The sequence below is a fragment of the Eubalaena glacialis genome, chromosome 2 (assembly GCF_028564815.1).
Source record: "Eubalaena glacialis isolate mEubGla1 chromosome 2, mEubGla1.1.hap2.+ XY, whole genome shotgun sequence".
NCBI lineage: Eukaryota > Metazoa > Chordata > Mammalia > Artiodactyla > Balaenidae > Eubalaena > Eubalaena glacialis.
The window spans coordinates 59592078-59604417 of NC_083717.1; the positions used below are offsets into that span (position 1 = coordinate 59592078).

General features: G+C 35.0%; 1 protein-coding gene across 2 annotated transcripts in view; it reads left to right on the forward strand.

The window, feature by feature from the left end:
* The window catches only part of UBE2Q2 (ubiquitin conjugating enzyme E2 Q2), a 70410-nt gene that overhangs the window by 6743 nt on the left and 51327 nt on the right, over positions 1–12340 (forward strand). Inside the window, exons 2-3 of one of the 2 annotated variants that reach the window (XM_061181863.1) lie at positions 4516–4617; positions 8950–9054. In XM_061181863.1, coding sequence (XP_061037846.1) covers positions 4516–4617; positions 8950–9054 — 207 coding nt within the window. The remainder of the gene's footprint in view (positions 1–4515; positions 4618–8949; positions 9055–12340) is intronic. The other variant, XM_061181864.1, reaches the window with a different exon arrangement.

Consider the following 12340-nt stretch of genomic DNA (forward strand, 5'->3'; position numbering starts at 1 on the left):
ATATCTTGTCATCTGGTCATCTTTTTTCTCTTATGTTTATGTAGATTTCCTCTCCCTTTTAAAAAAAATCAGGTTATTTTGTTATCTGATTTTTCACTCAGTAATATTGTAGACCTTTGTCATAAACTTATTCCTCCAATGTCTTCAATTATCATGTGCTGTTCTGTTATACGACTATAGCATTGAGTCAGTCGTGTCTCCTACTATCGGTGGTTTCTGTTTTCTTCTATTTTAAGTAATGCTTTGAACATTAATAGCTAGAGCTAAATCCTTGTGCATATCGGTAATATCCTTTGAAATTTTCCTAGAAGTGATAGCTTTCTATTTTTGTTGATGAATTGGTTTTTGGAGATGTTGTAACAAATTATATTGTATAGGAACTTTTTTTTTTCTTCCAGGTAGCAGCTTTTATTTATCAGATTGGTAAAAATGTTAGCAGGTGTGAAGTGAAATGGGCATTCTCACAGTCATGGCACAAAGTATAGTATAAATATCCATGACCCTCTAGAAAACAGTTTGGTTTCTTTTAACCCTCTCTATTTTGGCAAGATAAATGCTGGCTACCCCGGTTGGCCAACATTGTCCTTGTGATGCTAGATCTCCAAGAAAGATGGCTCTAGTCCCAGAGAAGACCCAGATTTGCCTGGTTTAGCTCATCTGACAGCTAACCACTGGGAGTAGGATAGGCTGGTAGAGACCTGTGATCAGGTTTGGGGTCAAGGGAGGGAGGTAGGAAGATGGGAAGGAGATAGGAAAACTAACCTCAGTAGAACCACAATATAGAATGATAAAAGGATGTTTCTTCCAAGGAAGAAATTCTGAGAGTGAGGGGGAAAAAGGTTGGGGGATGGGGGGCAGGCAGCAGTTATCAAGGTTTTTGGAGTCAAGACTCTTTTACACTATTAAAAATATATTGAGGTCCCAAGGAGCTTTTGTTTATGTAGGTTATCTATCAATATTTATCATTAGAAATTAAAACAAATATTTAAAATATTCATTAAGATAAACTCATTACATGTTAATATAAATGTTTTTGTGGAAAATGACCTTATGTTCTAAACCAAAAAGTTTTAATGAGAATAGTGGCACAATTTTACATTTTTTGAGGTGAATCTCTTTGATGTCTGGTCTGTCATTTGCTTCGGCATTCAGTCTGTGGTGATATGTTGTTCTGGTTGAAGTAATAGGAAGAAAATCCAGCCTCACACGGTTACTTGGTTGGAAAAAGGAATATTGTAACAGCTATTTTAGATAGTTGTAGATATTCTTTTTGGATACTCTACCCAAACTTGTTTTTTTCTTGAACTTTGAATGGATCTTTTACCCATGATATTATGACATAATGCATTGGTCATTTGGAAAATATTGGTTCACTGAAATCTTCTAAATGTTGATACATTTCGTTAGGTGACATGAAAACATTATACTCATTAATGTCACCATCAACCTCATCAGAATACTGTTAGGAAGCTGTCAGGCTCACAGTGGTGGATACAGGTTTTGCAAAATTCTAATTTTTGCTTGAAAGCTTGAATTTTATCACTGGCAATAAATACTGTCTTGTGTTTTCCTTGAAATGACAGGCTCTCTTCATTCTTTTTGGAGAAAACATCTATCAAAAATCCAAGTTGGAATAACCATTGTTTGTCATTCTTTCAAGTGAAAATTGTGTCCTGTGAAAGTGGTTAGTTCAGCTCACAACTCAGTCATACAAGTGCTTTTTCTCATGTGTTCTGTAGGAGTGCTCATGTGTGCTTCACATTTCATCACTTGCAATATTAAAAAGACATAAGGATTGAGATACAGTAAAATAACTGCTTCATCACAGACATTGATAAATGAAATGCCTTTTTTTTCTTTTAAACACCTTGAATGAATGGTGGTGAATACCATGTCTTCAAGTATAGTTTGGTGTCACTGCCTTTAACTGTGCTAAGGTACCAGCAGTTAGTTTTACCCACCATTATGTCTGCACCATTGGTACAGATGTCAATGTGAGAAAAGCAATTAACATCTTAGTATTCTTGTAGAAATAGTTTGGACCTAGGAGTCCAAGGGCCCCACTTGAGAACTGTTAACATAGTTGCTTAGACCTAGTATATATCCTGTCTTCTTTTGTACAGGATTAGAAAAATATGGCATAGGTAGTAACTGATCTCAGTATTTCTTTTCTTTTTTTCTTTTTTTTGCAATTCTCATAATATGGCTTTGAGGGGTTTTAGTCCAGAGCAACAATTCATATATTTTCTTTTGCTTATGCAGAAGTTTAATCTACACAATGAAGCTGAGAATTTAGTGCTTTTTTTTTTAAGGCTAAAGAAAATACAAATCTAAAACAAAAAAAAAATGGTTTAGATGGTGTGTTCTCAAACTAGGCTGAAGAATTTAACGAAAATGTAATAAGTAATTCTCTTTAAGAATAGGATTAATTTTGAAGACAGTCTATCTACCTTTTAGCCTGAAAGAGGTTTGGGACACAGTAAGAGTTTGAGGAATGAGAATACAAAAATAAACCATTACTGAATGGATATAATGATGTCCTACTTCAATACAGTTTTTCTTTCTTTAAAGAACATTTTGTAAAATGCTTTAAAAATAATCAGTTTCTGTGGCTCCAACTATATTATAATTGAGATTATAGTTCTCAAAGCAATGCTTCTTTAAACTGTTTCTGCAGAATTGTTGTTTCTCTATGACTAGAACCTAACTGTAGCTAATACTAATAATAATGGCTTTTCCCTAATATATAATAGAAAACAGTACAAGTGAATGGAGTAAATGTCTGTTAATAGGTGGAAACATGTCATGCTTAGTTCATTAACTTTTAAAAATCAACACATGTAATTGTGCTTTTAAAAATATATCTGTAGTAATAGCATTTCTTGGTAATAGTTTGTGTGATGGAATAAAATATTGGAATTTTATGGTTGAATTAGTTATGTATTGCTCTGCAATAAGTTTAGCAGCTTAAAACAAAATTACCTCACAGTTTCTACGGGTCAGGCATCTGTGCATGACTTATTTGGGTTCCCTGGCTTAGGGTCTCTGACAAGGCAGTCAGGGTGTTGGCTGATGCTGCAGTCAGCTCAAGGCTGGACAGGGAGAGGCTCTGCCTCCAACTTATTCATGCAGTTGTTGGTAGGATTCATCTCCTCAGGCTGTTGGTCTGAGGACCTCAGATTCTAGCTGGCTCTTGGTCAGAGGCCTTTCTCAATCCCTTGCCAAGTGGATTTGGGCCTCTCCGTAGGGAGCTGCTTCCATCAGGGGGAGCAAGTGAAAGAGCATGGGAGGGGGAGCAAGACAGAACTTCTCCTCTTTTTGTAACCTAATTTCAGAGGTGACATCCATTACTTTTATTGTATTCTGTTTGTTAGAAGTGAGTCTTCAGGTCTAGGGGAGGGAATTACATTGTACAAGGGTGTGACTACCAGGAGGTTAAGATTATTGGGGCCATTTTAGAGGCCTAGTACAGTGTTCAAGAACATCATTGACCTCGATGAGCTGGAGCACACAGACAGTAGCTGTACAAGGAGAATGCCTGTCTCAGAGCCCAACTCCCGTGGCTAGTGAGCACTGAATGCAGCCCTAAGACAGCTATGTTGCTGTTTGTTCTGCCTTTCTAACACCTTGCTATATTTAAGAAGTAATCTTAACCTCATTTAAGAAATTTGTCCTTTAGAAGCTACAGTCTTCCTTGCAATCTAAGAAGGGATGGAAAATTATTAGGAAAAAGGCAAAATTAAATGGGATTGATTTTTTAGGGGCCAATTTTCTATTGGAGAGAAATCTCAAAGTAACTTCTGTAATTATACTACTCAGAAGGCAAGTAGTATAGTGAGTAGAAGATTTAAAAAATCATTTTTAACATTTGTAAGGATTTAAAAACATGGGCCTAGATGTATATTCCTTTGCTTTATTTAAAAAATTCAGAGTTAGATCTCATCTAGATAAATCTTAGAAATGTAGTTTTATTATATTAAAAGGCAAAAAGTAGTATGGTTTAACTCTGTAGACTGCTTCAAGGTTGGGGTTTTTTAGTTTTTGGTTTTAATTTGTTTTTGCTTTTTGAGGGATTTATTGTGATTCCAGATTTTAAAGCCCTTAAATGTTAAAGCTGGTGAATCCAGGCCATGATAGACCTTTCTTTGTAAAGAAAGGAAACCTGTCTTCCTTGGTGCTTGCATACTTTTGATGAAGCATAACTTTTGCAGTGTATTCTCTTCTGTTTGTTTTAAATCATATTGCTTACTGGGTAAAGTCCTTTTTTTTTTTTTTAAAGACTAATAAATTATGTAACATGGAACAGGAAAGATTAAACTGTAAAACTTAATTTTTGTTTAAAAAAATCCATTAAAAATTTTGTTTCTCCACACATGGATTTTAATGTGTTACTTTTCTTTCCATGATATGTTTTACTTAAATTTGTGGTCATCTTGCCATTTAGTGGTGAGGTTTAATTGCATATCCAGGTTAGCCTGTCTGTAAATGTGTTTAACGTAGGTGTCTCTGTAACAGGAATCTTATCCATCTTCTTCACCAATATGGTTTGTGGACTCAGATGACCCAAATCTGACGTCAGTTCTGGAACGTCTAGAAGACACTAAGAACAACAATTCGGTGAGAAAATAAGCCACACTACTTTTTTTTTTTCTCATGAACATATAGAATTTAAGTGTTAAGAGGTAATGTGATATAGAAGCCTGATTAATGATTATTTGATAACCTGGGTTTTAGCTTCTCTAAGATTTTTTTTTTTTTGTCCTTCATATTCTGTTTAATACCTGGTTTTTCATTTTTATTCCACATAGGTATAGTCTTAATTTAGATCAGGAATTAGGTGGTCTCTTTTCCATGAATCCTAATCATTAAACTAAGCAGGCCTTTTTGGTTGGGACCACTAGCCAAGGTAGGAAGTAGAAAAAGGGAAAAGGACCAAGGTAGATGTGAGTGGGAAATAATGACAGAATGACACCAATTGCTGTTTCTGTCGAGAGTCTATAACTCTGAGGTAAAAGTCAAAGGTATATAAATAAAAAGTTATTTTCTAATATATAAAACAATCTAACTTTCCATTTTAGAAACCTGGTTTCTTTGATTATAAAACTATAAGTGACCATTGTGAGAGAACTAATAAAATTAAAAACAACAAAAAAATGAAAATAGAAATCTTATTTTCTCTACCTGATACAATTATTGTTGACATGATGGCTATTTTTTATCAGTATTTTTTTCCCTTGCTAGTAAAATACACATACTCTTATACATATGTTTAGATAGTTGAGGCTGTATTTTGTATAATTTAAATGCTTTTTTAAAGTTAACATTATCATTACATTTTTCCACGATGTCACAAAGTCTTTATAGAAAAATACCAATTATTATTTGCAGATGACATGATTGTTTACCTTAAAAAAAAAATCCAAAGGAGTCAGCTAAAAAAGCAATTTTTAAGATGACTGGTTAAAAGTTCTATTATATAAAAATCAAGTTTTCCCAAATATCAGCTATAATCAGAAAATATGGTGGACAAGTATTTTATTGACAACTCTAATTAAATTAAAAAAATTAAATACCTAGGAATAAGGTTAGGTGTGCAGGTTTTGTATCAAGAAAACTACAAAAATTTGCTGAGTAAAATGAAAGACTTGACTACTGTGTTCCTAGATGGGCAGACTCCATATTATAAATATGTCAGTTATCTGTATAGCTTCATGTTAGTTTATAAATTGAATGCAATTCCAGTAAAAATCCCAACAGATTTATTTTTGGGACTTGACAAGTGACTCTAAAGTTTTTGAAGAGTAAGTAATCAAAAACAATAATGGAGTTGAAAAAAAATGAGGAGAGACTTGTCTGACCAGATATTGAATAAAATAAAATATTGAGTACTGGCACTGAGCTGGACAAGTAAAGGCAGTTAGAAGTTTAGAAACAGAGTCATGCAATTGAGAATTTAGAATGAGTTAAATTGAACCAAAATACTCAATAAGGAAAGGATAGATTATTCTATTAATAGTAAATGGGAGAACTAACCATTTGGGGAATTTAGAGACTTACCTCAGATTTTTGTCACCATAAGTTAGAGGTGGTTTAAGCACATCTATTCTTAAAATTAAGAACAGAAGAACATTGGTTTATAGAGTATTATAAGAGTAATAAGAGAGCCATGAAAGTTAGAGGAAAAAATTAAAAGCTAGACAGACACATGTTCACATCTCCAGCAGGGGAGGGGCAACAGGACAGGTAAAGAGGGATAGACTTAGCTCCGTTACTGCTTAGGAGGTTGCCTCTAAAGATCTAAAGGTGTAAGTTTTGTAATAGTAGAAATGAGTGGGGTTATTTTTTGATGTCTAAAGTATCCATCAAAAAAATGCTCATAAAGTAAATTGACATAGGATATAAAATTGGATCCAATTTTATAAATAAATATTTACATAAAAGAAAAAAACCAAAACTCATGCTTCACTCTTTCTTATACTCTCTGCCAGTTATTTTATAACCTAGTTTCTTGAATAAGAATAAGCTATATTTCCTTACCTTTAATTCATTTAATTCATTATAATCTGGATTCTGCCATCTTTGTTGTACTAAAATTTTTACTTCTAGTTGCCAAATCCAGGACTTCTTTTTTAATCCTAAAGTTTCTGTAGCATTTTGATACTGTTGATTCTTTCCTTATTGAAACATTCCTCCATTCAACAAACACATATTCCTTATTGTCCACCAATAAAGAGCTGGTTAAATAAAAATTATAGTTTTATGATAGAATATCATGTTGAAGTTAAGAAGAATGCAGTCAGTCTTTCCACAAGAGCACATACAATGTTCCAAGATATACTAAAGTGAAAAAGCAGGGCATAGCATATTGTCTATAATCTGGCTCCTTTAGTATACGATGTAAAAAAATAAATATATATATCTATGCTGGATTATACATACCTTTTTTTTTCACCTGGGTGGATACAGGAAACTATTAGTAGTAGAACGCAGAAAAGTATTTTTTAAAAAATTGGCTTCTATGCCAGGCTTTGTGGTAAGTGGTGGGTATAAAAGACAAGTCATATCCCTGTCCTCTGGGAACTGATAATCTGATGAGGATTTCCATCAGATCACTGTCTCCTGTTTTTATCTCTTATTATTGCCTTGCCTTGGTCTCCTCTGAGCTCTTATTCCTTGGTCTGCCTCTTTCTTCTCATTCTGCGCTTTCTCTGAGTAATCTCTTCTACCCCCAGTACTTAAATCATGGCCTATATTCCAGTGATTCCTAAATCTGTATCTCTAGATAAAATTTCTCTCCTGAGTTTGAAACCCATTATCTGTCTATCACAAGATCCAGGGAATCTTACTCAGATGTGCGTGGCTGTTCAAAATGATTACATCTAAATTTAAACTCATCTACCTCTTAGTACTCCACCTCCCGCATCATGTTTCCCCTCAAAAATTCTCTCTGTGATTGTGAATGGGGCAAAATGAAATAATGAAACTTGTTACCCATGTCTGAAGCTGGGAACTATCTTAGAGTTCTTTTTTATACCAGTGTTTCCTGACTCCTACCCCCTCAACCCCAAACTATCTAGTAAATTTCTAAGACCTGACCATCTCCCTTCTATAAATATTGCTTAAATACTTCCTTAAATACTTCCTTCGATCCCTCAAACACTTTTTTGGGGGGAGCGTGAAGTTGAAATTCCTGGAAGGTGTGCTGCTCTGTTTCTTACTGCTTGGTGCATCTCCACCACGCTGCCGTCTTTCCCACAGTGCTACCGTAGCTCTTCCTGTACCAGGGGTTGGAGTGTTGGGTCTGTGTCCAGCTCACCCTGCCTCGTCTTTGTTATGTACTGAGCACAAAACAGAGCTTATATGACAGATAACAAATCCATGGTGGGGCTTTGCTGCTTTTTAAGCTTGAGGATATTTTTTGATACTAATTTACTGCTCAACTTTCCTCATTTTTACTTGCTCCATTGTCCACTTTGGAAAGGCTTATTCTTTGCTTTGTTTAACCCATTCTAATTCTGTGTCTGTTTTCCTTAGTCCTTCATAAACCTGCTCCTTTCTCTTCATCTCTTTTCTTGGTTAGAGACATCCAGGAAACTGTTCCTGACCAAGTGAAGTCAGTTGCCTTACTTGCTGCCAATCATGGCTACTGATAGTGACCATTCTTCTTAAATCATAATTCTAAACTTATACATTGAAAACAATTTTTTAAACAATGAAAAACATGTTTGTGCACATAATTTACCTTGCTTACTTAAAGTAAATATGCTTTAAAAAAAATCTGGATTTAAAAATGGAAATGAGTTATTCTTTGCAGTTTTCCTAGTAAGGTCTTTTTTTGTTTGTTTGTTTGTTTAGACAAACACTTAAGAGCCTATTAAATGTCAAGTGTTTTCACAGAAGAGTTCATTTAATCTTTACCCTTATGAGAAGGTTTTAATTTCCTTGTTTTATAGATGGGGAGACTCAAAACTCAGGGCGTTAGATATTGTATCCAAGGTCACCTGGATTCCAAGGCTCTGTCTGCTAGACCACATTTGCCTCTACTTTCAAATGAATGACTGTGAAATATATAATTTTATAACCCATGTGCAGCAACACTGCGTCTGTTTTTTGTAGCCTCAATGTATTAATGTACTCTTGTAAGTTACTAAGAAAAGAAGTTAACAACTGAAAATTAGACAATGTCTGGCGCCCCCCTTCCTCTGCCATTTTGTTGATGTCATTCTGCTAGGTATCAGTTGTAGGGATTGCACTAAAGCCATAGTAACTTTCTTACACTAGCAGCCCCTAAAATATTTTTTAAAGACTGTTATTTTATCTGTAGGCTGTAATTGAGCAGTAATAAACTTTCCTCATTTCCTACTGGATTAGTTACAGTAGTTATAGTGTTATTCATGTCTTCTAAGGGCTCTTTAACATAATGCTTATTTACTGAAATGTGTTTTGTAGCTTCGTCAGCAGTTGAAGTGGTTGATATGTGAACTCTGCAGATTATATAACCTTCCTAAGCACCTGGATGTTGAGATGCTAGATCAACCACTACCCACGGGTCAGGTAAAGTAAAAATTCTCTAGTGTTCAAGAGCTAAAATAAATTGTCTCAAGCACAAGTAAAACTAGGATGATTTCTCATTATTATACAACTTATTTAGAACTTAGTTTTTGTTTCCCTGTTGAATTGTTTTGTTTGTTTTAGATACTAAAAATAACGTTTTCATTCTTGGGAGCTGCTCCTATTTACTATGACAGGCAAACAGTTGCCCCCTCCCTACCACCACCTTTTTGTTGTTAATGTTCCTGGTTTCCATAACTGTGCCTTGCTTCTGCAGTTGTTTGCTTTTGTTTATTCACTTACCTTCACCTGGAATGCCATCTCTCTATACCCATTTGTGCTTCTTAAGTCCTAACTCAAATGTTATCTCCTCCAAGCAGCAGAAGTAGCCACTAGCTCACCACCACTTCTAACCTCTCTGGATTTCTGGATTTACCTACTTAGGCATAATTTATTGATTTGTACTATAATAAAGATTTAGCTCTTATACCACCCACTTACCCACCCACCTCCCCTTCCTAAAACATCATTATATTTAGTCATATGAATAATCACCACTTATCATTAGAACTTTGTAGTGTAGAGTTTTCTATTATATTTCCTCTGTACAGTTTTTTGTTTTGCAATGTCTTCCTTATAATAATAATTCTTAGTTTAAAAAAGTTATGTTCTGTCTCTTTTCTATGAGATCTCCCTCTCTTCTGGAGCCTTTGGTTCTTCTGCACCAGACTTGGCAGGTTGTTTTCTGGGCTGGCTATTAAGCTGTCATCTTGAAATTTTTCTTGTCTCCTCTGCTGGAGTAGTAGATCCACTGTTTCCAGATTTCATGTCTTCTTTCTTGGCTTACCTTTTCTCATTTTGCCTGAGTAAAATGATTTTATGCAAGTAAGATCTTAAAAAAATGTCAAGGGGTAATACATTTTCTGAGTTCTAACTTCTTAAAAAAAAAAGAAATGTATATATATATATATATATATATATATATATATATATAGCCAGACCACCATGGGTTTGAATCTTGGTTTAATTACCTAATTAGCTTGGGCTAATTACCTAGCAATATGTACATCAGTTTCTCATTTGCAAAATGGGGAAATGGTAGTAATACCTATATTTGGGGGGAGCTATAAAGATTAAATGAGTTGGTACATATAAATCATTTAGAGCAGTTCCTGATGCGTAGTAAATGCCCAATAAATGGTAACTGCTGTTATATTCTGCCTTCACTTGACTGATAGTTTGGTTGAATATATAATTCTAGGTTGAGAATAATTTTCCCTGAGAATAGATGGTAACTGCTGTTGTCTTCTAGTCTGGTGTTGTTGAAGCCTGATGCCATTCTGAGTCTTAGTCATCTCTGTGCGACTTTGGGAAGCTTTTAGGACTTTGTCCTTTCCCTGCTGTTCTGAAATATCACAGTGGTGTACTGAGTTGTGGTTTGTTTGTTTGTTTTTCCATTTTTGTTGGGCACTCAGTATGGATGGACCTTCTCAAATTTGGATTCTTGAATCTTTCTTCTTGGGTAAATGTTCTTGTATTTTTTTCTGTGGTAACTTTCTCCTTTCCATTCTTTATTTGTTCATTTTGGAATGCCTACTAATAGGATTTTAGACCTCCTCACTTGAGTCTTTGTATCTCTTATTATCACTATATTCTGTCTCTTTGTCTTAATTTCAAATTCTGGAACATTTTTCCTATCTTTCAACTTCTGGAAATTTTATTTGAACAGTCATAACTTTAAGTTTTATTTTGGTTATTTATTGCTGCTTAACCAGTTACCCTAGAACTTAATGGCTTAAAACAACAATTCTGTCTCACACGACTGTGTGAGTTGGTTAGGCTTAGCTGGACAGTTTTTCTGCTGACTTCACTGTGCAGGCAGATAGTGGCTGGGACTGGTAGTTATTTGGACATGTGACTGCACTGAAATGTCCAGCATGGCTTCTTCATTCACATGTCTGGTGCCTTGCTGTTTCCTCACATGGCCCTTCTGTCCACATGACATCTCTTCATTCCAGGGTCTCTTCACATGGCTTCTCTTTCTTTAGGAAGGTAGTCAGAATTTTTATTTTTGGCTTCTAAGAGCACAAAAGTGGAAGCTGCCAGGCTTTCTTAAGGTTTAGATCTGGAACTGGCCCAGTGTCATTTCTACCATGTTTATTGGTTAAAGCAAGTCACAGGGCCAGCCCATATGGTGGGAGGGGTCCATATAAGGGATGAATGCTGGGAGGTGTCGTTCACTATGGGTCCTCTCCAAAGATGAACCATAAGTTCTTGTTCTCTGATTATTCTGTATTCATAGCATTCTATTTTTATTTTTATCAATGTACTATATTCATGAGTGTCTTTAAGGAGTTACTTTGATACCCTCCCTCAAGCATCTCTATTTTTCTTTAATAAGTTTAATAAGTATTTAATAATTTTTTTTAGTTTATCTTGGTCTTTTTTTTCTTTTTGAAGACTTTCCCCATATATCTATTTATTCTCTGTTGCTTATTCATGTTTTTTCCTTCTTTTTCTTGATTCATATTTGAGAGAGGTATACTGAAAGGCTGATTGGGAGTTCTTTGTTGCCAAGACTTGTCAACTGATCGCTTTTAGGAGGAATTTAAGCTGACTTCAACCCCCTATCCCCCACCCCCTATTTCCTGGCATAATCATAAATGATGGCTGGAACTATTTGGTTTCTCTGGACATGAAACCTTATAATCTCTTGCTTGAGGTAGATATGTATGCCTGAGTTTTGCTTAAGGAGAGCAGTGTGTTTTGGTGGCTGGACAGTTTGTTCTGTATACAGGCTTTCAGTTAATGTACGTTTTCAATCCTATCCATCACTCCTGCTGTCGAATGTACCTGGTGTCTGAGTCTAGAGCCTCTCCAGGGTGCTGTGGGACAAATTAGCCTCCTGATTATCCCCTATCCTATGGCTTTACTTGTTTGCTCCATTAATTACCATTCTTCCATTCACTGTCATCTTCTAGCATGAGTGAATTCTTTTTTCTGCTGGTAGCCCCCTTTTATTTTTTGTTACCATTGTGTGTTTGTACAGTGTTTATTCTTCATCGTATGTCTTCATTGTAATTCTAGTGGAGCCTCAGGAAAGAGATGGGAGAAGAATATATTTTATGTTCAATCTGCTTCTTTAGAATGTCTGCAACTTAGGTTTTTAACTTAATATATCGTGGACACAGTACATATACATCTACCTTGTTTTTCACGACTGCATATAATTCCATTCACAAGATATAACTTGTGAATTACATGAAGAAATTTCCTAATTTTGAGTCAT